This window comes from Natrix helvetica (genome assembly GCF_964273705.1).
Source record: "Natrix helvetica genome assembly, chromosome: 5".
Taxonomy (NCBI): domain Eukaryota; kingdom Metazoa; phylum Chordata; class Lepidosauria; order Squamata; family Natricidae; genus Natrix; species Natrix helvetica.
Window position 1 is genome coordinate 36,234,307 of NC_138551.1, and position 27,752 is coordinate 36,262,058.

A 27,752-nucleotide genomic window follows, 5' to 3' on the forward strand; every position below is an offset into this window, starting at 1 on the left:
TCCCACTTAGTATTTCAGTTTAACCTGAAAATCAGACCAGAGAAAAGGAAACCGAAAAAAGCTACTTATCAAAGCCTACTTGTTTGGGACTGGCTCATCAGAAGTGGTTTCACAAGCCATAACACAGAGGGGCTGTGTTCCCACAACATGCTTAACCGGGGGATAAACCACAATCGGCTGGCTACCTTCAACCTACTAAAACCACCAATCGAAACGCCTGGCTCCGCGTGGCACGCCAAAGCAACGCCAAGCGCCCAGCAACTGCCCTTTCCCAACTTCCCCCTAGAGGTGCCAAAGGCCTCCGGGTCTGTCCCGACGCCTTCCGTGTCCAGCGCCCAGCCTTCCCCTTGCCTCTCTCAGACCTTGTTACCTTGACAAGCAGCCGCTGACCTCGCGGGGGGGGGGGGATAAAGCCTCCGGCGTGACGCGCAGAAGAGGCGGACCCGCAGAGCGGATGGGCACGCGAGGGCAGCGTCTCCCTTCACTTGTTGCCTGAGGCGTCGAACGAGCCTCAAAAGATGCCCCGAGATGCTTTCCACGTAGAGGCTGCGGGGAGTGGGCGAGGGGCTGCTGGCGAAGGTAGGACGCTGTTCGCGAAGGCGCCTTGTTGTTTGGTAGTCTAGGCAGCACCAGCAGCGCCTCTTTTTGTGGGGGGGAAAAATTCAATCCTCCCCGTCGCCGTCCGGCGTGTAACGCTGCCCTCCCTTCATTTGCAGCTGGGCAGAACCGGCCGGAGCAGGACCGAGGAGACGAGGTTAGGGTTAGGGTTAGGGATCATCAATTGCAGAAATCATTTTATTTAGACGTTTTATAATTGAGGGGGCCTATCGTTTCATGGAGTTCATGTGCCTGTTCAACTTCAAACCGAGGTGTTCGCCACTGGCGTTAGCCTGGCAGCCGCTCACTTCTTCCTTTGTTTTGCCAAGTTTTGCCCAGGCTTCTTCTTCGTGTCCTTTCTGCATCGCCGTTCATCTCCCCCTCCGCGCAATAACTTTCAATAACTTTTCAATTGGGAAAGACGGTGTAAGTCGGCTTTCTTCAGAAATGCGGCCTTCCGGACGCCTTGGATTACCAGTTCCCATAATTCCCAGCCAGCCGCATCCGACAGCTATTTTGGTGTGATAGACCAACCTTAGTTGGTCTATCACCTTGGTGTGATAGTCCAACCTCCCTACAACCATGTTTGTAGACCAACCTTCTTATAGAATCCCAGGCTGAGGGAGGGTAACATAAAGTAATGATAAGTTTTAAATGAAGATGGAAAGCAGTAAGGACAGTAATCCGTCTTTCCAGTTGTAAAGCAATATTGTATGAGCGGATCCTCTAAACCATCATCCTCTCCTGGAGAAACCCCCTACTTGTAGCAGTGTTCTTTTCATCAGTTTATACACATTCCCTTTTTTTCCTCTTTTCCAATTTATAGATGTGGAAATCAATTTGCTGGACAGAAAACCGATCATGGTTTGCATTTGAGATATTTTCACTAATAATTTGACAGTTTAGGGGCCATTTGACTCCTTACAAGTCTGGACTGCTTGTCATTTTAAAAGGAACACAGAAGGAGAAACATGCAAATGTAATGAACCTGTTATAATTGCTAGACCGCTTTTTTGCTGGAAAAAAAACCATGAAGGGGATACTATGTTTACACTTACAAGTAGTCCTCAATTTACAACAGTTGACTCTTTGAAATTATAGTGGTACTGAAAAAAAAAACAATTTATGATTGGTTTTCACAGTTATGGCTGTTGCAGGATCCCCTTGATCATGTGATCAAAATTCAGGCACTTGGCAACTGGCATGTATTTATGACCCTTGCACTGTCCTGGAATCATATTATCAGCATTTGTAACCTTTCCAGATGGCTTCTGACAAGCCAAAGCCAGATTCACTTAACAACTGCATAATTCACTTAAGGAGTAATTTGCTTAACTGTGAAAAAAGGTTATAAAATGGGGTGCAATTCACTCAATAACTACCTTGCTTAGCAACAGAAATTTTGGACTTAATTGTGGTTGTAAATTAAGGATTACCTGTACTTTAACATATTTGAGAAAAGCCATGCATTTAACTCTGGTTTGTTTTGTTTCCATGTTCACAATTTATTAGAAATGATTATATGAACGAGTACCTGTTTGCTGCCGCTGGGGCCTGTTTGCCGCCACGGCCCATTCTAGAAGAGCTGATTGGCACAGCACAAACCCCCTTCCCCTCCTATATTTGCTGTATAAGAGACACAGACAGTTCCACCCACTTTTTTTGGGGGGGGTACATCTTATACTCTGAAAAATATGGTAAATGTCGGGTTTCTACTGACTCTTATTTCTAGGCATTTGATTGTCCAGACATCTCAGGGAGTTGAATGGTTTCTTGTAATCAATCCAAGCTACATTACATTCAAGTTGGTCTTCCTTCTCTTACAGTTTTACAAAATCATTTTGTCAGTTAGGAGTTGATCATTTGTTCCTCTGCTGTGCGGGCAATTTTCTTTCTGTTCATGTGGAAAGGGCTTGTTTTCGGCTAGATGCTATTGAACTTTATCAGCTACAGATTAGTTAGCAATTTGAAAGTTTTTGATAAGTGGATAATTGGTCTGTAACTGCCTCTGCTACCCCTTTTGCTGGATCTTTCACTATCATATAGATTCTACCAGATGTTGACCAATCTTCAGTTTCACCTCTGTAGTATGTTGTTAAACTGCTTGGCCACAAATGGATTAGACAAGTCAGATGTTTCAACCAAAAAATTATGTAGTTCATCTCCACATGATGCTGATCAATTCTTGATCTTTGTCTTTTTCTATACCATTTTAGTTATTCAGTTATTACATGTTATTTCATTTCACCTTTTTTATTTTATTCACCTCCTTTATCCAAGCTGCATTCTTGTTGTATCTCCTTGGGTTGTCCCATAGTTGCACCCAGAACTGCATTGTTTCTTTGTTGTCAGGTGTTGTCTGGTTCACTGAAGCTTCTCCATTGTCCTTTAGTAGAAATGTTTCTGATTCCACTGAATTTGGATATTATGCCTATAGTGTTCAATTTGAGATTCATTATGATTATCTTCTTAGCTAATAAAGCTACAGTTTACATGGAAGTACCTAGAGACAGCAAAATAGAAAAGAAAAAAATTGAGAAAATCTTAAAATACAAAGATTTGCAAATAGAATTAGAATGACTGGCAAGAGAAAGCAAAATACTACCAATAATGAAAATTATCTTGGGTGCAAAACATCTGGAACACCATTTTTACCCACTGGCATTGACAAAAATTATCATCATCCAACAGCAAAAGGTAGCTTTACTTGGAAAAGCTTATAATATATGACAATACCTTTAACACCAACAGACAACAATATCTGCCTCTCCCAGGTCATTAGAAAGGGTTTGATAGGTGAATAAATATACTAAAGACAGTTTAAACATTTGGTTGACTGGGACAAACTCTAATGATAATCGAAGAGCATTAATAGCTCCTTATCATACTGGGAATAACAATTTGATCTTTGCCACAAATTTGAGTCCTTTACTCTTGATTATTTTTATTAATGACTTAGATGAGTGAATGCTTATTAGATCTCCAGATGATGCAAACTTGGGTGGGAAAATATAAATAAAAATTTAAACAATATGAATGGATTGCAATTTTGTACTGCTCTATAAATAGTTCTCTATTTTGCATTGATCATACAAACTCCAATCTGGGTATTATATTTTAAGAAAACAAATGCAGAGAAATACAATGAAGTTGATCTTGGGGCTAAATATTATGTGGAGAGATGATGGTAACTCATTTAACTTTGAGGGGGAAAATGACTGTTTAAAGATCTAAAGGGAAAACATATAAAGACAGATCAATACCTATTCTAGCTTGCTCAGTTTCGGATCATAGAAGAATGGTCTTAACATATGAGAAGGCAGAGGCCAACTTAAAGTAAGGAAAAACTACTGAAGAGCAACTATGGCAATGGCTCAAGAGAGCTTCTTCAGTGGATATGCTTAGGTTGAAACTGGATTAAGAATCATTAGATTAATGTCACCTTTTAATAACCACAGAGATAGATCCTCTATAGGATCTACAGCATTCATAGATGTTATAATAGAGTCCATTCTAAGATGATTAAATGCCTGGAGATAAAAAGATGAAAACAGTTTCAGGAATTTGATATTTTAGAGAAAAGAAGGACTTGTCAGGACATGATAGCAGTATTCCAGTATTTAAAGGGTTGCCACAAAGAAGATGAGATCAACTTATTTTCCAAAGCACCAGAAGGCCAAATAAGAAATAATGTATGGAAACTAATCATGGAGAGAAGCAACCTGGAATTAAGGAGAAACTTCCTAACAGTGAGAACAATTAACCAGTGGAACAGCTTGCAATCAGAAGTTGTGGATGTTACATCACTAGAGATTTTTAATAAGATTTTTCATACCTGTATGAAATGGTATAAGGTCTCCTGCTTGAGCAAGGGGATGGACTATATTCTAGATTTTTCCAGTGATCGATTCAGAAACCAGTCATAACAGGGTACCAAAAATGTCTCTCTGCCTTCGCAGACTTTATTGCTTTTTATACAGTTTTAACAATCAGGTCGTCTATGAATGATTTAGCACAGGGCTCCGCGTGAAAGCGCGCTTCGCCGCAGGCGAGAGGCGGCCCCGTTCCAGCCTCGCTCCGCTCCCATGATGGACGGCTCTCCGCACCGGGCCAGGTGTCCCGTCTATCCAAGGCCCACCGAGGCTCCTCAGCACTGCAGTATTTAACAAGCAGCAAAGAGTATATAGCAACAGCATCATTATTGGTGTATTCTCCTTGTCAATCTTTAAAAACATCCCAGCCAAGGTAGAGTCTCGCATATCTTGATGGTTCCTGGTGCTCCCTGGTGGTGCTAATTAGGTGAGCTCATAGACATTTGAGGTAAACAGTTACTGAGGCACAGCAGTTTGCTGCGCACTGCCTCTACGTAATCTTTATATGACCTCTATCTCTACATCTCACTCTTTTCTATTTTGTTAGACAAGGTATTGTAAGAGGGGTCATAATCAGGAGAGGAACATCCTTGTGTTGCTTATACAGAGCATATTCCTGACCCTGAGGCTGTGTGGGAGGAGGTTTAGGGCAAAAAGCTGTGATACATATATTGCAAAAGGAAGGAAGACACTGAATAAAACAGCATCCACCAATCAAAATAGCACAAATAATGGCTAAATAATGTAGGACATTTCCCAATAAGCCTGTGGCAACCAAGCCCAAAGGCTTTCCCACCAAGATCCTAAAGAATCAATTTTCAAATCAGAGGTTAAATTGTGTAAAATATTGAGCCGGTGCTGGATGGTTCATGATTTATCTGAAAGGTTAAAACAACATATTCCTTCGAAACTTTCACAACCCAAATGCTGGCGCAGAAGCAAATAATTAATAGCAGTGTGATTTTGTAAATTGGAGGCCAATTTTTCATGTGACATGGGCCATTGATCAATCCACACAGGCTTTTTAACCAGCCAAGTTAAAGAAGGGCAGTAGCCTTAGTCTTCCAAAGTAAGGGTGGCACCCAATTTACTGAGCAGGTCACATCCCCAAAGGCTGACATGAATATGTAATATAAAAGGGAAGACCTGAATGACCAAATCTGAATTAGGCAAGTAGCTGAAAGAAATTGTGCACTTTGACGCGCAGTTTGACTACACCCCACACCCCACACACTTGGACAAGGCTCAGTTGGCCAGGTGACAGGCCACTGCTTGGCAGAGATCACTGAAACATCCGCTCCAGTATCCAAAATTCCTTCAAAGGACTTACCCTGCAGCACAATGATCTGACGAGGCCATTGAAATGTCATCGGGGTTTTGACAGTAGCTATGATGGAAGTGGCCGGGTTAGTAGAACTGAAGCCTCCTTCCCCTCTGTCCTTTGGCTCTCCCCCGGGACAAAATAAGGCAAATGTAGGAGTTGATCAGGACTAGTGTAAATGGGCAAAATTTGGGGCAAATTGGTCCACAATTGAATATAAATAATGCCAGTATAGTATCTATCACCCCAGGAATAACAAAAATACCCTTTTTACCCATGCTTGACCGCGGAAGAACAAGCCCTACGTACCTTTTTGGTAGGGGACCTGATAATTGAGATGGAACTACTTGAACCACCCCAGGAAATTTAAATTTCATTTCCTTCTGCAACATCAAATCAATGCCAGCACTATCTCTGGTAGCTGCAGGAGTATTTTCTATTGTTGATTTATTGCCTCTATTTGGACCGGGGCCAGAGACCAGCCTGCTTTTGGTTTTGACCCCTGATGGAAAGGGCCGCGGGATGCTGCAGACATATCCCCCCCCCCCTGAATTTCAACATTCCCTTTTTAAATGACCAGGTTTGCCACAGTTGTAACACTTTCCTTGAGACTTGCTGCCTTGCGATAAAGCGGCCACCAATAAATTGGTTTGATAAGAGGCTGTTCCTATACCTCGACATGTTTTAATCATATCTGCCAAATCAGGATTGTTCCCAAGACTGTGGGATTTTTGGATTTTGGATTTTGAATATTTTCCCAAGGCCTTCATTACTACTTTACAAATCTGTTATCAAAAGTAGTTTTTAACTACTAGATCATTTACAGTTAATGGTTAATCATAAATGTTATCTCCCAGTTTAATATCTTCATTATCAATTCTGAGACTAGTTTTAATACCTGTTATTATTTAATCTTGATATATAATTTTAGTCTCGTTCTTTTTACTGTGCTCCTTGGTTTTCATTACTATATGCTGTAGATAATTTGCATTTTAGCTATCAGCTATTTCTTGCTCTGAATTTGTATTTCTGAGTAGGCTGTTGAATTTAAAGGCACAGTTGTGTGGCACAAAGAACACTTTGAAAACAAAACTATAGAGATTATGCCTTTTTCAAAAAAAAGTCTTTGGGAAATCTAGTCCTGATTTTTTTCAGTTTCCTGATTGACATTAAAATACAAAAGCTGAATGTTGGTACAGATGCGATTTTAAGAATTCTCTGACTGCTCATCATATTTTAGTGGATGATGTGCACATCTCTTAGATTGATATTCTTATTGACTGCTGAAGATGTTAAACTAAGATACATTTTAATGAATCATTTAATTCTATTTTGAAATGCAAGTTTTCAGAATATCCAATTAAGCTATTTTGCATAAACTACTAGATTGCAGCATGTGATTGCATGATGAGTAAAAGAGAAGAAAACATTCCAACTGTTTCCGTTTTTCTGCATAAATAAGAGGTTGAACCAAAGACTGAACTTAAACAGTATTGCTCAAAAGGTACAATATTTCTTTTTAAAATATGTTAAAATCTGATTTAGAAAATAAGGTATTCCTTTTCATGTCTTGTATTTCACTTCTTAGAGTATTATCTGTTAGTATGCAAGTACCGCAGTTCTTTAAACAAGATATTTTTTGAAGCAAATAGCTAAGAAATTTGATGGCAAAAATAACAGGTGTATGTAATGTAAGAAATCAAAGTAATTTATATTGTTCTCCATAGTGAGGGGAGGAGTATCCAGGATGGCTTGACCTTGTCCTCTCTTCATTGGACTGAATCAGATAAGCTCTTTTAGCCATGCCTTGGTCACCAGGCTCCACCCAGTTATCGACTCAGTCCATCAACGGACAGATGTGTTCATCCTGAGATCCTGAAGAAACTTAAAGGAAAAATTTTAAATTGCTGCAAAAGCGATTGAAATTGCCTCCACGCTGCCTGATCAATCACTAGAGGCTGAGGAAACCCCCAGCGGGGGTAGAAAGCCCACGCAGCAACTGCTAAGTCAGCATGCAGCCCAGGTCACAGAGCGAGACCCAGGGCACTAAATGAAGACTCTCACCAAAGGCAGGCAAGCAAGCTCCGCAGATGCCTCTGCAGCAAGGGTGACGCCCAAGGAGGCTCTAAGGGTGCTAGAGCGCTCCACCACTCCGCTCAGGGGTTGAGTGACAAACTGTGGAGTTTTAAAATGTCCCCGAGCGCCCACGCTAGCAGCGATTGCCAAAGAACAAGGTGAGAGCCGGAGAGGCTCAGAAAGAGCTGCGGGAGGCAGGGGGAGGTGAGAGAGAGCCCCCAGCGGCAGCAGAAGCCGTGCGGCAGCCTGCAAAGGCACAAGCCGCTTCCACGGGCTCCCAGGAAGAGGAGCTTTTTGCATTTGGAGCCAGGAGCCATTTTGAAACCACGTGGTCCAAGATGGTGCCCCCCAGCAACTCAGAGGAGGCCGGCAGAAGCCAAACACTCAGCCAGCAACCCCACCAGCTGAAGAGCCCTTAAAAAGGTTAGAAACCATCTTGGAGGCATCTGCCAAAGGCAAGGCAAAGGTCAAAAGAAAGCATATCTCCACCAAGAGGGCTAAAGAGGCAGGCTGTGGATCCAAACCCCCCAAGCCTAGCTCCAAGTATGAAAGGTAGATGCACCAAGCCTTGGAGCGCATCTGCCACAAGGCCAGCAACAGGAAGAAACCCCCCCCCCCGGCCTGGAACCTGAGGAAAGAACACCCCCCCTGACCTGGAACCTGAGGAAAGATTACTTGGCAGGGCTGCAGAAGGGAACCCCTCCCTCCAGGTGAGGATTCCCTTCGACACCTCGGACTTCGTCATCCTGTGTTCCGGCAACCTTGCTATCACGATTTATACAAGCCCTAATCAATCCTTTTCTGAGTGCCTGACTAGCCGGACAAGCCCAGACAGGGCAATGAGGCTCAGATCGCTGCTGAGGCTTTCCCTTTAAAGAAGGTCTTCCCTTTAAGGAAAAACTTTCCCTTTAAGGAAGAGAAAGGAAAGCAGCTGGAGGAGGGGGCAGCAAGGCTCTCAGTGAGCTGCTGTTTACAGCAGGAGGCCACATGAGAAAGGCGGCAGCTCTTAGTAGCACAAGCCGTTTTTCAAAGCTCTGACCAGCACCTCTTAGTAGCACAAACCGCTTTTTGAAAGCCCTGACCAGCAGGGCTGTTGTATTTGCCGCGCAGCACCATTTGAAAAGAAGGGGGAGGAGAGTCCACACGTGGCCCAAGATGGCGGACTCCCGCAGCTCGGAGGACACAGGCAGGAATCAAGTGCTTGGTTCTAAAGCCGGTAGCCCCACTGGAGGGGCAGAAGAGCCTCCAATCAGGTTAGAGATTACCCCTGAAGGTCCATCCAAGGGTTAGGACGGCAAGGCAAAGAGCAAAATGAAGCACACCTCCTCCAGGACGGCTAAAGAGGCAAGCTCCAGCTCCAAGCCTCCCAAACCTGCCTCTAAAGATGAAAGGCAGAGGCATAAAGCCCTAGGGCGCATCTGCCATAAGGCCATCAGCAAGAAGGCTCCCCCTGGTCTGAAGCCTGATGCAATCACAGAGGAGGAAGGGACACAGCAAGTGAGGATTCCCATTGATAACTCAGGCATCTGGGGCTCTATCCAGGGATGGCAGTCACCCTCACTACGGGGCATTCTCCTCAAGCCTCCCATCTACCTCTTCAGGCATGGGGGGGGGGCAACCACCTGAGGCAGAACAGTATAAAAGTGAGGTTAATTTGAGCTCCCCTCGAGTAAAAGGGACATTGAAGTTGAATCCCAAACTCTGTTTGAAGTCTAACTGAAATCAGCTGCTGGGATTTTCCCCACCCCCTCTTGGAGCAAAGAGGAACATCCTTTCAGTGAGAAAGGCTGATTATCTCTCCTGAGATGAGGACTCTGTTGTGATTAAGAAAATGTGTTAAAAAGGGACCAAGGGTTGCATGAGAAATGCAGCTTCTACCACCTAGCTGATTCAATCTGCTCTGAAAAGCCTGTTTTTGTTTTTCTCTGATACACCGAGAAAGCAGATCCTGCAGATTTAGAAAAACATGCTTCCTCTCTCTCCTTGTTTGAAAGCAAGATTGACCTTGTTTCCATCTAATCGAGCTCCAGGGGAAGGGATCCAGGAATCACATGATAAAGCAACCCCACCCCTTCCCAACCTATGTAATCTGATCTGCTGTTGTTAAGGCCAAACACATGTGGCCTAAGAAAGAAAGAGAAACCTGATGCAGATTCCAAGCCTTACTCCTTAAGTGGTTGTAAAAGCCTTGTGGAAAGATCTCCATGGAAATGAAACTTGAATGAGAAAGAGGTCAGCTAGCCCAGACCCGACCTCCGAAATCCTTTGAACTTTAATGATAAGTTGTCCTGACAACGAGGGGCAATAAAGATGCCCCAACCATCCCAACATCGGCTTACCTTGTGTGTGCAAAGCCTTCGGGCAGCCAAAGGGCCAAAAGGCAAATGTAGTTCAGCTGAAGATATTGTTATGCTCTTGTGGCTTGGTTACTATTGTTTATGAATTATTTGGGAAGGGCTCAACCCCTATAGAAGGTACCAAGCTAGCCAGGTCCAAGACAGGTTCCGAGTTTGGGTAAAGACCCTTAGGAATTCCAAAACTGGAAAGTCAGCTTGACAAATTTAACCAGCAGAATAGCCTTGGCAACTAGAGCCGAGGTGGCACAGGGGTTAGAGTGCAGTACTGCAGGCTACTTCAGCTGACTGCTAGCTGCAGTTTGGCAGTTCAAATTTCACTGGCTCAAGATTGACTCAGCCTTTCGTCCTTTAACAGCAAGGAAGGCGCCATTATCAATCACTCCAAACAGTAGGCACAAGCAGCACCCACTAGTGGCTCCTCTACAAACTGCAATCCAGTATTCAGGCCAACACTTGCAACGTCTAGTGGCCGACAAGTGATATGTGCCTGTATCTCCAAAGCATTGCATAGCACCCTAGTGGCCAACTGCACCTGCATCTCCAAAGCCCTGTAACGCACTCTAGTGGCTGACCAGTGAACTGCATCCACTTCTACTAAGTTTTGCAACACACTCTAGTGGCTGACATGTGAACTGCACCTGCATTTACAAAGTCTGGCAACACACTCTAGTGGCTGGCACGTGAACTGCGCCTGCATCTCCAAAGCCCTGCAACACACTCTAGTGGCTGACCAGTGAACTGTGTCTGCATCTACAAAGTTTTGCAATGCACTCTAGTGGCTGACACATGAACTGCGCCTCCATCTACAAAGTCCTGCAATGCAGCCTAGTGGCCGAGAAGTGAATTGAACTCAAAGAATTCAACATTCAAGAAATTTTCTGAGCTAGTCCTAGTCATAGAATAATAGCACCCTTCTAGCCATGGCAAAAGGGTCAGACAGGCCGGTCCCCATGCCTGAACCTACCACAAACTCAGAATTGGATGTCCAACTATGAGAAAATGCAGAAGCACCTCAGATAGCCTATGGCCTTGAGGAGCTGGCAGAGCACTTCGAACGCCCAGAGGTCGACCTATTCGCCACCTCTCAACACCCAGCTCCTGAGGTTTTACTACAGATACCGGACACGGGGGGCGAGGGGGTAGATGCTCTCTGCGAAACTTGGCTCCGGGGCTCCTCTATGCCTATCCACCCTTACCCCTGATCCCCAAGGTCATACAAAAAATCTTGCAGGAGGGGGTAGTACTGATTGCCCCACACTGTCCCCAAAGGCCTTGATTTGCTGATCTCCAATCCCTCTCAGTGGACTGGCCCTGGAGGATTCCCCAGGAGAGGATTTACCTTAGTCAGGGGTCGCTGGAACACCCAGACCCTCAGTGGCTCCAGTTGACCACTTGGCGCTTGAGTGGAGCATCCTGAGGGAAGATCACTTCTTCCCCAGGGTTATACAGAATATTCAGGCAGCTCGCAGACCCTCCACGGAGCGCATTTACGGTGCTACAGGGTGGGCTTTTTCAACATGGTGCATCTCTAGGGGCCTTGATCCGGTCCGGGCCACTGTTGCACAAGTTCTGGAGTTCCTTTAGGTGGGGCTGGACAGAGGGTTGGCTCCCAAGACAAGTAGGAGACAGGTCTCGGCCATTTCATCGGTACTCCTGTGCGGTAAATCTCACACACTGACTCACCATCTGTGGGTCAGGCAGTTCCTCAGGGGGGGCTCCAATCTTAAACCGCCCTCAGTGCACTGGTACCCTTCCTGGGACTTACACAAGGTGTTGGATGCTCTGACAGGCCCTCGGTTCGAACCATTATGTACTGTCTCTCTGAAGTTCCTGACACTTAAGGTAGCCTTTTTGGTGGCCATCACCTCCGCCAGGAAAATATCTGAACTGCAGGCTCTGTCTACCAGGGAAGATCTCTGCGTGTTCCACCAGGACAGGGTAGTGCTAAGGTTGGACCCCTCCTTCATACCCAAGGTGTGTTCTTGCTTCCATTGCTCGCAGGAGCTGATATTGCCCAATTTCTGCCCAGACCCTTCTCACCCATTAGAGAGGAAGTGGCACACCTTGGACATGAGGAGGGCTCTGAGGATGTACCTCAGAAGAACCAGGCCGAACAGGAAGTCGGAAGCCCTATTTGTTTCCTTTCAGCTGAGGTCCCTGGGGAACAAGGTGACCTCCACCATGATAGGCAGGTGGTTAAGAACCTGTATTGCTTCTGCCTATCAGGCACGGGGACTGCAAACACCGAGCTCTATCACAGCGCATTCTACATGAAGTGGGGCCATTTCGACGGCCTGGGACATGCAGGCCTCACTATCTGAGATCTGTAGGGCAGCCACGGGGTCCTCCCCCTCACCATTCATGAGGAATTACAAGTTGGACTCCTTTGCTTCTGCGGAAGCCTCATTCGGACGTAGGATGTTGCAGGCATAAGTTTGCAGGGGGGGAACACGCCTCACCAGGCATAAGTTTGGGCATATACTCAAATGTGTAACCCTCCCTAGGGACATGTAGGCTTTGGTACGTCCCATCCTAGATACTTCTCCCCTCACTATGGAGAAAGGGTGTTGGTACTTACCTGATACGGCTCTTCTCATAGTGGGGGAGGAGTATCCAGCCCCTCCCTGATATGGTTATGTTGAGAAATTGTTATGTTATTTGTTGAACTGTTCTGTTGAAGTAATAAATAAAGGTTTGAAACTAAAATAAAGTCTAGAGTGGATGACACAGTGAGTTGGATAGAGTTCTTCTCCGATAACTGGGTGGAGCCTGCTGACCAAAGCATGGCTAAAAGAGCTTATCTGACTCAGTCCAATCAAGAGAGGACAAGGTCAACCCATCCTGGATACTCCTCCCCCACTATGAGAAGATGTGTGTCAGGTAAGTACCAATGCCCTTTTTATGTATATACTTTCCTCTAAATAGAATTGAATGGTGAAAAACACACAAAGGATATTTAAAGCTTTTAAGAGCTCCCTGGCAATAGAAATTGTGGCAAGTGAAAAAATATACTTCACTGAAAGTCCAATCAGCTTCTGCCCACCTGGTGTATTCTTCTCTTTTAAAAACGTAGACTAGTATTTTCATCATTCCTAGCAAAATTGGGGGGGGGGGGTGTTGGGCGGGTTATATGAAGCATGAAGACATTAGAAGTATTACATTTTGACATAACTTTAATGAACCCATCTGATTAATTGCTAGTAAAATAAATGAAACACCATGCAATATTCATTCATGGACAAATTAGAGTTTTCAGTTAGCTAGAGCATTAGCATACACCCACATGAGAAAGTTGTTCAGAAAAACAGAGCAGGTGATAATTAAGAGTAATAGAATAATTGTTATGTAGCATGGTTTTTCCCAGCCCACGTCTTTTGATTTTAAAGCTCTTTAGACTAGTCTGGAAAATACATGGTAAAACGTATATTATTAGAGCAGAATTATGAGCAAAACAATTCTTTATATGTCCTTTACAATTTAGAAAGGAGATTAGCTACAGTAATATAATTTACTTGCTTCTAAAAATTTTGGATCGATTCCACTGATGATTCTTGTTTTAGTAAAACAAAACAAAACATACAGTATAAAATTACAATTTTAATTTTGAAAAGAGGGATATTGAAGTACATCCCCCTTTACTCTATTTACTTTACAAGTGGGTAACATAATCTTTTGAGAGAAAAGCCACTGTGAAATTAGTTCGGGACATGCAGAATTTTTGAGAGACCCCAATTTTTTATATATTATTTTTAATTCATTAATTTAACATAGAGTATTGTTCTCAGCTAAATTTTTAAAGTCCTCTAGAACAGGGGTGTCCAAAGTTGGCAACTTTAAGACTTGTGGACTTCAACTCCCAGAATTCCCCAGCCACTGGGGAATTCTGGGAGTTGAAGTCCACAAGTCTTAAAGTTGCCAACTTTGGACACCCCTGCTCTAGAAGGAAATAGTTTCTACCTCTGACAAGACCTACCCCATAGCCTAGTGGAAAAGAGATAGAGAAAGACAAAAACAAAACTTGTTCATTGTTTGCTTAAGCTCCAGCAATCATAACATAGCACATCTATGGATTACTCAAAAGGTTTGTCCACTATTGGTTTAACAGATACTTAAACCACTAGTTTTATGTACCACTGAGATATCTTGGTGATTATAAAAACCCATTGGCTCTAGAATCGGGTGGTATCATTAAAAAGTCCTTTAGAATTATCCCATCTTGGGTAAGGATCAATTGTAGATTATTCAACTAAAATACTGCTCTGGATCATGTGCATATATTATTTGCTTTAAATCTTCGTTCATGCTTGCTGTAATATCCAGGAAATTTTCATTTTAAAAAGCAAATATGGCCCTTTAAAATGAAACTAGATTTGCTATCCATGGGTCATGCCCCACCCCACCCCAAGTGATTCTAAGATTATAATGCAAGGAAAGCATTTGATTATTTAAGAAAAGTAAATAACTATGATTTCTGAAACTATGGTTTAGCAAGGAAACTATAGTTTAGGACTATATTAGGAGATAAACAGCTTTAAAACAGTGTTGTTGTTATGGAAATTGAACTTTTATTTAAACTTAACTGTGGACAAGCTGTTTTTCCTATCAATGTGTTCTTGTCTATGGAATGACTTGCCTCTAGAAGTTATGGGTGCTGCAATACTGGAGTGTTTAAGAAGAGATTGAAAATGGTATAGAGTTTCCTGCTTGACAAGGGGATTGAACTAGAAGACCTCCAAGAACTTTTGAAAAAGCAGTTTTGGGACAACCATGACCTGGATGACTGAGAATTTTCATAAACATTCAATATTCCTTCCAACTCTGTTATTCTGTATTATTTAAATACATGCTCACATGATTGATGACCACTTCCCATGAACTGGAACTACCTCATCCATAGCTAGTTTTGTTTCAGCTTCTCTAAAGCAGCTATAGCTCTGAAATATCATATTAGAATGTTTTGCATTTTCAAAGTTGATCCCAAATCCATGAACTGGTAACTAGGTCACAAACCTCTTCAGAAGGCAGAAATGTTCCATTCTTTAGTGTGATAAAACAAGCCCCTGGAATAAGTGGAACAGAGCCAATTGGCATTCTAAGGAGCAGCAGTTAGTCAAACTGGCATTTAGAATCTGTTTCCTTCACGTCTTGTCTTTCCTGACTGACATTCTTCCTGTTATCTTTGGTATTCACTTTGACTCTCTGCAATTGTCCAATTTCCTTTCTTTTTAAAAAAGAATGGTTTATCAGCACAAGCCCAGGAAGGGTGTTGTCACAGGAAGATTGCTGCCTTTGTAAAGTGGGCATGCACACACAGATGTGGGGGGGGGGGACCTGGGCCTTTAAAATGCAAACATCACCTTGTATTTACATAATATAATGGCAGGATCCAGGCAATCCGATTACTTCTCTGAAACTGGCAAGATTTCACTTGATCATTTATATAATATAGGCAGATATATAGATGTAGATGCAGATATATATCCATACACACACACACACACACACACACACAAACACACATCTCCTTTGAAGAAGGATGCAGGGCATTTGAAATCATTGAAATTGTATAGTATATTAACTCTTGCTTGATTTAAAAGAAAGGAGATCTTACTGTATGTTATTGTATAGTCCTTCTTTCCACTACTGGAACTTCAGGTATAATATATAAATAATAAATCAAGATAAAATTTTATTTGAGTTCTGCATTGTACAGACATTTGTAAAGCTTAGAGAAGCGCTCAAAGGAGAATTAGCTGGGAAGAGTGAGTTTTATTTTTTTAAAACATGGCTATTGTACATATATAATCCTGAAATCAATAAATCACTGATTATGTTACTACTTGTATTTGAAGGTCACAGTGCAATGGATGTGAGAGGAGATTCCATGAGGATGACTGTACACCTGCTTGCAAACACTGGACATGCAATACACTTGCAACAAGCTCTTGACCAACTTCAAGAATGGATCTGCCTGGACATTCGCCTCTTTCTTGTCTCAGAACGCCCTTCTCCAATTAAGTATTATGAGACATACCGCCAAAAGAGTTCCAGGTTTCCTAGTACTTCTGTGCTCCTTTTTTTGCATGAGGACTTTGGAGAAGAACGGTTTTTTCAGGTCCATGACTTCTTCCAACATCCTCCATGGCAGCCTGTCCACATTGAGTGTCCCAACAGGAAGCTACCCCTCCATGCTCTTGATCATCAGGACTTCTATGGATTGGATGAGCATATGCCAATATGGGGCCTGAGACAAGTTCACTATGGCATGGAAATCCTGCGTGTCACTCTCTATTGTAGCTTTGATAATTATGAGGATGCAGTAAGGCTTTATGAGACAATCCTGCAGAAAGAAGCATCTGTCCAAAAAAGTGGCTTCTGTGCTTTTCTACTGTACACAACACAGAGCCTTGTGGTTCAGCTCTGCTTGAAGCAGCTGCCTTTGGGGATGAGTGTTGAACTGAAGGAATCTTCAGTATTACAGTTCAAAGTGTATGAAATTGGAGAGCTGGTTCCACTTTTGCCCAATCCCTGTGTCCCAATAAGCAATACTAGGTGGCAAACAGAAGACTATGAAGGAAATAAGATCCTGCTGCAGGTACTTGTTGTTACTGCAATAGATACCAAAAGACATGATGATAGAGTTTTTGTATTGTCCTTAGTATGGATGCAATAGCTGGTACTGCTGTTTACACGGATAATTTATTTCACAGATATATTTGATACTTGGTATGACTGTGCAGAGTGATTGTAGAGGCATTTTGTTCATTGGCATAAGAAACCACCGCTTTGTCCCATTGGTTGATTATTGATTGATTAAACATATTTTTAAGTGTTGAGGCAAGAATATCTTCCAGAAAACCTGATGTGATTCTTCTGAAAACTTTTAGAGATACAGATGGTATTTCCGTTTAAATTGCATGTGGTTATGAGTTTAGAAAGCATTCAAAGCCAAACTTTCTGAATGTTGCAGCTGATTTGCAATGGCAAAATATTAATGCTCTTTGCAATTATATATGAATCAAACATTTTAACATTTTGTCTTACTATGCAGTCATTAAAAGACAAATAAAATCCTTCAAAAAGCCACCTGGACTTCAGTAGGCTTGTGGCTGGCAACAAATCCAATAACATGTAAAGTGGATGTTCATGCCTGGAATTAGGTCTTTAAAAAATATCATAAACGTGTAAACAAGTGGACCAGGGGTGTCCAAACTTGGGAACTTTAAGACTTGTGGACTTCAACTCCCAGAATTCCCCAGCCAGCCATGCTGTGATTATATATCTTTTCAGTGTTTGTTTACTTAATTATTCCCACTACTGTTCCACTTTCTCTGCCTCCCCACCCACCCCAACTCTTATTTCCTGATATTTGGCAGATAGATAGCAGTGAGGCAGAGGAACAGCTGGAGCCTGTTCCCAGTGAGCGCAGAGCTGCCAGAAGATAAGAACAACTAAGAAAGCAGGGTTGATTTAGAAATAAAGCCACACCTTGCAAGTGATTGGCCCCTCTCATAGGAAACAAAAGAGGAGCGAATGGGGAATGGGCTTTTGCAGGAAACAATTCGTTCATTCGGTAGTTTCAAGAGTGGAAAATTCTATTTGTGACTATAAGAGACTCTGTGCCATGTTTTGCCCTGCACTGTGTTTGGAAGCTAGTTATTTGGCAACTCTCCAAATGAGATAAGGTTTGTGTTTATAAATATTCCTCTGAAAGACTGCTAAGCCTTGCTGACTGTGAATGAAAGGAATTCACAGTCATATAAATAAAAGGGGTTTTGCCGGGACCAAGACTCTACTTCTTGCTTTTTAAGGAAGCCTGGGTCAGAACACATAGATTCATAGGATCCTTTAGTCTTCTGCTGGGCTGTGGGACCATCTTAGCTGCGTATTTGTACCTGTCATACTATCTCCTATTACATTTAAGATATATATAATCCCTTAGTTTTTACTGAAGCATAGCCAGAATATACACTAAAATGTGAAGCTCATGTTGACAGGTTCAGATAAGTTTTATACTGACATTCAAGGCTAGGTATGTGTAGAACTCTTTAATTACTGATTTGTGGTTGATGATTTTGTAAGATCTATAGGTGTAGATCTGACTTTATTACTATTGTCAAGATGCAGTTAATTTATTTTTTTCCCTACAGGTTCAGAGCAGAGGCTCAAAGCACAATGGAACTCAGTCTCTAATTCCTAATTGGCGCAACAGCACTGATGAGAAAGGATCTCCCCATTACTGCTGTGATTTATGCTCCAGTGTACCTTCAATGGCTCCCAGAACAGCTGTTCAGCAGAAAAACCGGACACTTCGAGCCATGAAAAATAAAAACAAATCCTCAAGGAGGATGGTTCAAAATCCTGCACGTCTTTTCATCCCTTCACAAAGCAGCTTTAATTCTTCCTCAAGTTTGTATAATATAGCGCATTCTTCTTTGCAAGATCTAAGCCCTTCCCCAATGAAACTGGGCACTAAATTGAGACATTCCAGCCATGAGCTCTGGCTACGCGAGAACAAAGCAGAGGAGGAGGAAGAAACTAATGTTGACACAGGCAAGAGAGTAGCACCTTTTAAATGTGCTAACTCTCCCCTAAACAGATTTTCCAAGGACTTACAAAAAGAACTTCTTCCTTCCCAGGCACCAAACAGTTCTTTTATGGGAGCAGGTTTGGGTTCTGATGACAGGAACTCTCTATTGTCTTTGCATCTTGCTGAAATTAATAAAAGATCAGGATTTAGTCGTTTTCAGCTGAGCACATCAGGAGAAAGTGATGGGAATGAGAAAGATGAAGAGTTTTTTATATGATTTGATACTTCGGTGTATCTTTTACTGCCATATTTTTGGAATATCAGAAGGTCCAATTGATCTATGCTTCTGTATAAATAATCTAGCAGTCAATGCTATGCTATCTTTTTATATTAGTGCTACAAAGAAAGATTTATAAAAATACTTGGGGGGGGGGGGCGGAAAGAAGAGAATAAAGTTTGCAATATAAATTTCATGCACTGGACAACATTGTGCAATAGATTGGAAGAAGCCATTCATTTTAATGCACCACATGAACTGACAGAAATTCACTAAAAATCTAGGACAAAACCACAAACCTAGGAAAGCCTAAAAGAAATTTGGGAGACATCAAGTTGGGATGATAAGAAAAGTGCTTTAGTTAATTTTGACTCATCTAAGAAGCTCATCAGAATCTGACCTCATTCATTCTTGGATAGGACCTCCAAGAAATATCCTAGAAGAGAGCAATGTAAAAATTATTGCCACCAAGAAAATACTTGGACACATTCAGGAAATCATGAAGGTTCAAGCTTCACTTTTCCCATACCATAGAAATTAATTTAAAGATATAGAAAACACATTAGCCATTTTAATTTTGCCATCATTACTATGCTAAGCCTGTCCTCATTTTCCCCATGCTTCCTGTACTCCATCTTGATGGCAAAAGTATGAAAATGCAACTTTGGGTCTTTGGAACTGATGTCTTTCCATTGTTGAAAATGCAACTTATAAAGCAGAGGGGCACACTGTCAATCTGGCTTCTGAATGGCAATCCAAAAGCTACACTTTTTAGAATGGGCAAGATTAGACAACATGTCTAAGGCAAGGATAAATGCTACATTTCATTAAGCATAATTTAAATATGTCAACTTCTTTAAGATAATCTGATTATTCTACTGTTCATTTATTTTCATTACATTCATATTGAAACCGAGTAGCAATTTTTCCAGATTGCTGTGGACATTGTATCAAAGCTTCTGGAGCACAGTTTTTGCACCTTGATGGAAAACATAGTACTACTGTTGTGACTACTGTATTAATATTACTTAAATTGTGAGCTGCTTCTGTCTAGCTGATGATACTTGATAATGAGTTCTAGAGATCAGGAAACACTGAGCTTGTTAAGTAACATGTATCCATTTCTCAACCTGTGTATCAGACAACTTAGATATACAATCAGAAGGCTGAGCTATATTCGGAATTATATGTAACTATAAGAAGAATGGCAAATATAGGTGTGACTCTGTGCACTTGCTTTAGCAGATGAGTTAATCTTGTCAATAAAAAAGGATTGGCTTGTGAACTCATCATTTATTGCAGGAGTCTCTCAATGCATTTCTGTCTCACCTGCGCTTCCCTGCTTCATCTCAGATATCCCTACAGATTTCCTTCCTATTTCTTGTTGATACACTTCACACTACACACTTACGCCTGTCAAAGAACTGTATTTGATGTCATATCTGGACTAAAACAATCCCAAATTGTTTGAGATATAAACTAAAACGCATCCGGGTTGTTGTTGCTGGGTTTTTTGGGATAGGATCATCTGAAACCAGCTATCCTGGAATCAGCAACACCAACCTACTCTGTGTGGTTGGAGGAATCAGGGAACATCCCAAACAGGGACTGTGAAGGGACATCACTTGGATTCTAATAATAAAGTGTTTAGATTGGATGCCTGAAGGAGTGCATTGAAATTAACATTTATATTTCTTTATTTTCTGTATCATTCATATAGAAGAGCTGATCTATTTGGATTTAAACATCCAGATTCAGATTTCCACTTTATCATGAAATTCACTGGCTTTGGCGATTCATTCTCTCTCTGCACAAATAATCGAATGAAGTTGTTACCATAAGATGAGAAATAAATCTCATCAACTTAAGGAAGAGAGGGTGGGAAGGAAAGGAGAGAGGGAGAGTATAAGGCTCTGTCTAATTCAGGCAGGGTGATCAGACCCAGATCTCTCAATTTCTGCTAGAGAGAGAGAAAAGTTTGAAAGGGTGTCTATCAGAGCTCAGAAAAAGAAAAAATAACTCTTCTGATAAACAAAAATCTCAACATCTATATTGTAGGAGGAAGGCCTTCACCAAGTAAATCTTAAAACAATTTTATTTTAAGACATCTTAAGCCGAGTAAAAAGGTTCTTAACTGTTCTTCACAAGTTGATTTTTGAAAGCATTATTTTAACTAAACAAAATAATGCAATATAGTTGTTTTTTAAATTGTCCTGCTTTGAAAAGGATCCAGGACTGAACTAGGTCAAAAGGCATTTGCTTGAACTTCACTTTTTGTACAGATTCAAAAGTGAAGACTTCAAAATATACATGGAAGTCAGCAAAATCGCCCTCAGCTGTCCTAATTATAGATGAGGAATAAATAACATTACAGATAATATCTAAAAATCACTTGCTAACAAATCAGAATAACAGAACTGGAAAGGATCTTGGAGGTCTTGTAGTCCAATCCCCTGTTCAGGCAGGAAATCCTACACCACTTCAGACAAATGGTTGTGCAATTTCTTTCTAAAAACCTCCGATACTGGAGCACCCACAACTTCCACAGGCAAGTGACATCTTCACCTCTATTAGATTGGGTAATGGATAGGCACACACAGGCTTAACGGTAACAACAGCTCTTTATTAAGTACAAGTGAGAACAATCCAGGGAAGGTTGAGTCTGACAGCAGCCCTTTTATAGGGAGCTGTCAAACCCTTCGAACAATAGGATTAAACCTCTGTTCCGGCAGGAACAGAGGACCTTGGTAGAAACCACTGAAGTTAGAGCAAGTATCTAACACCCCTCCCCTCTTGGATGGAACAATCCTACTTGTTATGTAGTCACGCAGGTAGGTGGGCTTTTGGGTAGCTCTGCCTGACCTGCGCAGTTCAGTAGAAAGGGTTTCCTTGGACAGGTCGGATGGACCTGTTTACTCTGCAGCTCCACTTGGTGGAAGCTCTATGGTACCTCTAACCATTTCGAGTAGGCGTCCACAACTATGAGAAATGTCTGGCCGTGAACTGGGCCAGCAAAGTCAATGTGCACCCTAGACCATGGTGCTTGAGGTCGCTCCCACTCCTTAGCAGGTGCCTCTGGGGGAGCTGGTCTGGACTCCTGGCACGGTGTGCAGGTAGCCACCCATTCTTCGATCTCTCTGTCCATGTTAGGCCACCACACGTAACTCCTAGCCAGAGACTTCAGCCTGACAATTCCAGATGCCCTACGTGTAACGCCTCTAATACTGCAATCCGCAGTTTGGGTGAAACAACAACCCGGTCCCCCTACAGTAAACAGCCATTCACAACCGATAACTCATCGTGTTTGGCAAAATACATTTTGAAATCAGCCCTAACAGGCCCTTGAGCCACCCCCTCCACACCCAGTTCAAAATTTGTTTGATGGTGGAGTCCTTTGCAGAGTGATGGGCAACGTCACTGGACAAGACAGGCCCAGTCTCAAGGCAGTCAATGAGGATGACTGGTGTCTCGGGGGTCAGCGAGATGTTCAGGCAGCAGGCAGCGTCTTAGAGCATCAGCATGCCCCAAAGTGGAGCCTGGTCGGTGGATGAGATGGTAGGAGTAGGCAGCTAGGAAGATGGTCCATCTGGTCATGCGGGGTGATAATGACACTGGGGTAGGTCGGTCCCTAGCAAGTAAGCCCAACAACGGCTTGTGGTCTGTAACCAATTTGAAGTCCCGGCCATATAGATACTCATGGAACATCTTTACTCCGGCCACTGCAGCCAAAGCCTCACAGTCCAGCTGGCTGTAGTTCTGCTCTGCGGCAGACAAGGTCCTGGAGTAAAATGCAATAGGGGCTTCGGTTCTGTTGGGCATGCAATGGCTGAGGATGGTGCCGACGCTGAACGGGGAAGCGTTGCAGGTCAGCAACAATGGCAGGGTCTGGCTGTATTGTGCCAGGAAGGAGTCGTTTTACCGCAGCAAATGCGGCCGCCTCGGTTCTGCCCCAGGACTACTTCGCGTTCTTAGCCAGGTGATGGTGTAAGGGCTCAGCAACAGTGGCTTTTTCTTTAAGAAAGACGCTGTAGAAATTAAGGAGCCTGAGTAATGCCTGCAGCTCTGTTTGATTGCGAGGTGTGGGGGTGTCCTGAATTGCTTTAATTTTTTGTGTGGTCGGGTAAATCCCAGAGCCATCGATTAGGTACCCTAAGAATTCAACCCTTAATTTGGCATTTCTCTTTTTTGAGACGGAGGCCTTTGTCTCTAATTTGAGCCAAAACTGTTTGTACATGTTTGAAAAGTTGCGCCTCATTTGCAGTCGATACCAAGATGTCGTCAAAATAGGGGACGACTCCTGGAATCCCCTGCAAAAGCCATACCATGATGTTTTGGAACAATCCAGGGGTGATACTAACGCCAAGTTGTAGGCGGTGACATTTGAATGTACCCCTGTGTGTCACAATGGTTAGGGCCTCTGCCGTAGCGCCATCTACAGGCAATTGTTGGTATGCCTGTGCCATGTCCAATTTTGCGAAACATTTTCCGGGGCCTAATGAATGAATGAAGGAGGTGCTGTACAATGGGTACAGGGTAGGCGCTTTGTTGTAGCGCTTTATTTATTGTGCACTCGTAGCCCAGGCAGATGCAGACAGACCCGTCAGATTTGACAGGTGTCATTATAGGGGTCTTTCAGCATGCGTGATCGACCAGCTCTAGGATTCCCTGGCCTACGAGCTTGTCAATTTCCTTGTCAATTTTGAGGTGGAGAGCAAAAGGTACTCTGCTGGGTTTTAGCCTTACTGAGGCTATGTTGGAATCCAAACTAAAGGAAATTACTTACCCAGACCGGTGCCAAAGACGTCCTCGAACTCCTTAAAGATGGCTTCAGCACCGTCGTCTTTCAAGGTGTTGATACCAGTCACCTCTAGGCCCAGGGCTTGGAACCAATCTAGCTCTAGGAGGCTGTGCAGGTTGCCACTGACCACTGTCACTGGGAGTTTCCCGCTGAACTGCTTGAACCTGGAAGGTGCCTTGGCCCACGATGGGGACCCGGTTTCCCTGATAATCTCGTAGGTGAATGTCAGTGGTGCGAAGATGCTGCTTCTTTAGGCTAGAGATAGATTGCTTTAGTGTAGACCACGGCATGATGGTTAGCGATGACCCAGTGTCAATCTCCATCTCACATGAAAAGTCCTCGATGAGGACTGTGACCTGAGCTTTTTTGGCCGCCTGGTGTAGACTTGGCCGATTGATGTATGGTAGTTGACTCTATTGTCGCCCTCAGAGCGCCGTGGTGGCTTCTGCCAGGCCCCTTGGTTGGGCTTCTATTGGCGGTTTGGTGCGTTTCTAGGCTGCCAGGCAGTGGCAGGGAATTCGCTCCGGCACATCTTAGCAATGTGCCCCTTTCGCACGCAGCACTGGCAGGTTGCATCGTGGAAACGGCAAGCCAATCTGGCATGGTCTCCCCCGCAGGTAGTGCAAGGTGGGAGACACGGTTTGAATTTGCGCTTCAGCTGGGCGCGGCTCCTGCGCATGTGGCAGCTGTCATCCTCACTTTCTGAGCTTTTGGGCTCTGCAGCCTCGCGATATAGTGGAAACTACTGAAGTTAGAACAAGTATCTAACAACCTCTGAAGCAGTTCAAGTTTAAAAATCAACATCAGAGATGATTACTATATATTCAACCAGCAGTTTATTTTTTAAACCCGATCCACCTTGTATGGAATTATTAGCATTTTTCTTTCATTCACTATTTTGGAACCCAGTTCGTATGTCTATAGATATAGGTAGTAGGAATTCCATGAAAAAATTGTTTTGATGGTGTGAATATTTCCTAAGCACTAAGTTACTTCCCCCAAATGTTGCCAGCAAAATCTGCATTTCTGAAATCCCATCTCAGTTCTTCTAGAATTGCTTTATATTTGCTTCAATTAGAGGTGAACATACATAGGCAATTCATTATTCTGCAGAGTTACCACTAGCCAGATAAGTGAGAGAGATGCATAGACTTGTGTTGGCGGGCATAGATAAAAAAATATCATCCTAGCTGAATCATGAAAGGCTACATTTCCCCTTATTATTTGAATTCCTACTACTTTCACAATTTTGATGATGAAATGTTAGAGTAGTGAAAGGGAGGCATACGTTAGGATAGGCAAGCTGATGCTTCCACATCTTACTATGTGTCATAGTCTCAGATTTGGTCTAACTGTCATTGTCCCACTCACACCGCTCTTAGTACGAATTGTGATGTATAAATAACGAACTGTATTACCTCAATCAATTCATAAGACCCCCAGATAGAAGCAATCATGTTTGTATGATTAAATATTTAGAAGGAAAACGGAAAGCCATCTTGTACCAACTCAGGCCTAGATCTGCCAAATTTCAGACTCTAAAATACCAGTGAGTAGGAGCACTAAATTGGTGCTTCGTAGGTAAGAGTTAACAAAACTCTTCAAGGGAGACTGGACTTGAACCACTTAGAGTGGTTCAATGATTTCAGGCTCTTTTGACTTTGGCCCCTGGCTCTGCCTACAATATAGGGAGTCCTCAACTTACGACCACAATTGAGCCCAACATTTCTGTTGTTAAGTGAGACATTTGTTAAGTGAGCTTTGACCCATTTTACAATCTGTCTTGCCACAGTTGTTAAGTGAATCATTGCAGTTGATAAGTTAGCAACACAGTTGTTGTGATGATTTCCCCATCAATTTTGCTTGTCGAAAGATTGCAAAAGGTGATCATATTATCCTGGGACGCACCAATGATCTATAAACCAGTTGCCAAGCATCTGAATTTTGATCACATGAGCATGGAGATGCTATAAAGGTTGCAAGTGTGAAAAATGGTGATAAATCATTTTGTTCAGTACCATTGTAACTTTGAATGGTCATTAAATGAACTTTGTAAGTCGAGGACTACCTATATTGACAGTTTGTTAAATAGCTGTGTTAATATATTTGTCACCCAAAAACCCATACTAAGCTAACAACATCTCTACAGATGGAATGCCCTGCTTTTGTATGGATTCTCGCACAGAAGGTGTATTGAGATATTTCAGTTTGTTTATCCCAGAGGAAATAATTAGATATAAAGGAAAATGCTTGGAGTAATTTTAGAAATTAGTCTAAGTGGACTGGGGTTGTTTTCCCCTCCATTGCAGTCAATTAGTATGCAGCATGCCTCCCATTTTCCTTCTACCAATGAGAAAATAATTTGAGGAATGTCTCAAAAGTGCTGTTCCAATTTTTATTTGCAATTGCAATTTTCAGTATGAAGTCATTGCTTCTCAACCATGCTGAGTTTAGCTCCAAAGAGCTTTATGAAAGAAGAAGAATAAAAAAATGTTTATCATTATCAAGGCAAATGCTGCAGCAATCTAAAAGAACTTGAGGTTGCACTGTGCTTTAGCAGTATGAGTGCTATTTAGTTGGTCCACAATGATGGGGAAGCAGAAGGGACATTTGGGAGGTGATATAGGACAGGATGCTCCAAAGTTGCTTAGCGTGCCTCAGGCCACAATAACATCTTTTGTCTTGCCTGAAACCAGCAGCAGAGTTATTTTTTTAAAAAAAAAGAGGGGAAAAAACCCTTCAGCTTGTTGCCAAGGAACTGAAATAGTGCCCCATAGCATCTTGGAAGCAAAGTAGAAGGCTGTTGGAGTTATGCCTAGTATGTCCTGACCTGAGCGTAAGTTTTTGGAGTAAGTGAATATCTGATGATTAATGTAGAAAGAGTAATTCGTTTTATCCTGTCTTCAAAATATTATTATGCATTCTATGCTGCCTGAGCTATATGTGCCATGTTTAAAATGACCAGTTGCTTATCAATGACCTAAATAAAGCATAAATAAAGATCAGCTAGAGAGAGGAACAAAAAGTGCAACTGTGAAAAGGGGTAGAGTTGCTGGCCAAGACAAGAAGCGAGGGAGAGTTTTCTTCTTCCCTCCCATTGCCAATCATGGGAGTAAATTCTTTATGCCAACCAAGTGTTCATTTGTTTCTATGGGCATCCCAAGGAATGAGAGGATTTGGAAACTAGTAAATTCACTTTTTTTCCCCAACAGCATGCCTTATTTTCCCTTAAATGACTGATGGATAATTATTCCCAGACTATCCATACTATCAGAGTTTCTGCTTGTGGAATGGATATCTAAATAATGTTGTGGGCAATTTTTCTGTGTCAACTGGTGCTTCAGCTCTTTGCAACAAAGCCTTGAATTTGATCATCTAATATATTTATGACAGTGTCCTTAACCTGCTGTTGATTGATTGAAAATGAATTGCGCAGCAGTCCTTAAAAAATACAGTATTAGAATTATAAACAGTAAATGCCAAATGTTAAAAAAAAGAAAGAAAGAAATCTTGTCTACCATCAGCAAAATTAAACATCTATCCCTGAATCAAGGAAATATGATCCCCACTCCCACCTTAGGGAACAAGTGAATTTGTTTGAGAATATTTTCACTTACAAGGTACTATTAAGTAATGACTTTATTTTAATATGATCAGAAACCAGAGTTTAGCGTTGCAAGATTAGAATCCAAATTAGCATCCTGTCCTGTCCTGTGTCCCTCCCACATTGCATAGATAAACCTAAGACTATAGCTCACTTAAAATGCTAATACAAACGGGATAGAATTGGCTCATTGAAGTAATGTTAACACAAATCTCCATGTAAAACTCGAACATGAAAAATGATCATTTGGAACTTGTAGCTGCATGTGGAGGTGGAAATACCGTGCAGACTCTATTCATGATAAATTGTAGCTTAGCATA

General features: G+C 42.4%; 1 protein-coding gene across 2 annotated transcripts; it reads left to right on the forward strand.

Moving 5' to 3' along the window:
* Positions 1-425: 425 nt before the first annotated feature.
* FAM124B (family with sequence similarity 124 member B) lies at positions 426-19,182 on the forward strand. Of its 2 annotated transcripts, XM_081956379.1 has the most exons (4): positions 446-579; positions 1,424-1,576; positions 16,076-16,818; positions 18,374-19,182. In XM_081956379.1, the coding sequence occupies exons 3-4, from the start codon at positions 16,087-16,089 to the stop codon at positions 19,028-19,030; spliced, it is 1,389 nt and encodes a 462-aa protein (XP_081812505.1). In that variant the 5' UTR covers positions 446-579; positions 1,424-1,576; positions 16,076-16,086; the 3' UTR covers positions 19,031-19,182. The 2 variants fall into 2 exon arrangements, with proteins under 2 accessions (XP_081812504.1, XP_081812505.1); XM_081956378.1 differs by lacking the exon at positions 1,424-1,576 and having other exon boundaries at positions 426-579.
* Positions 19,183-27,752: the final 8,570 nt, after the last annotated feature.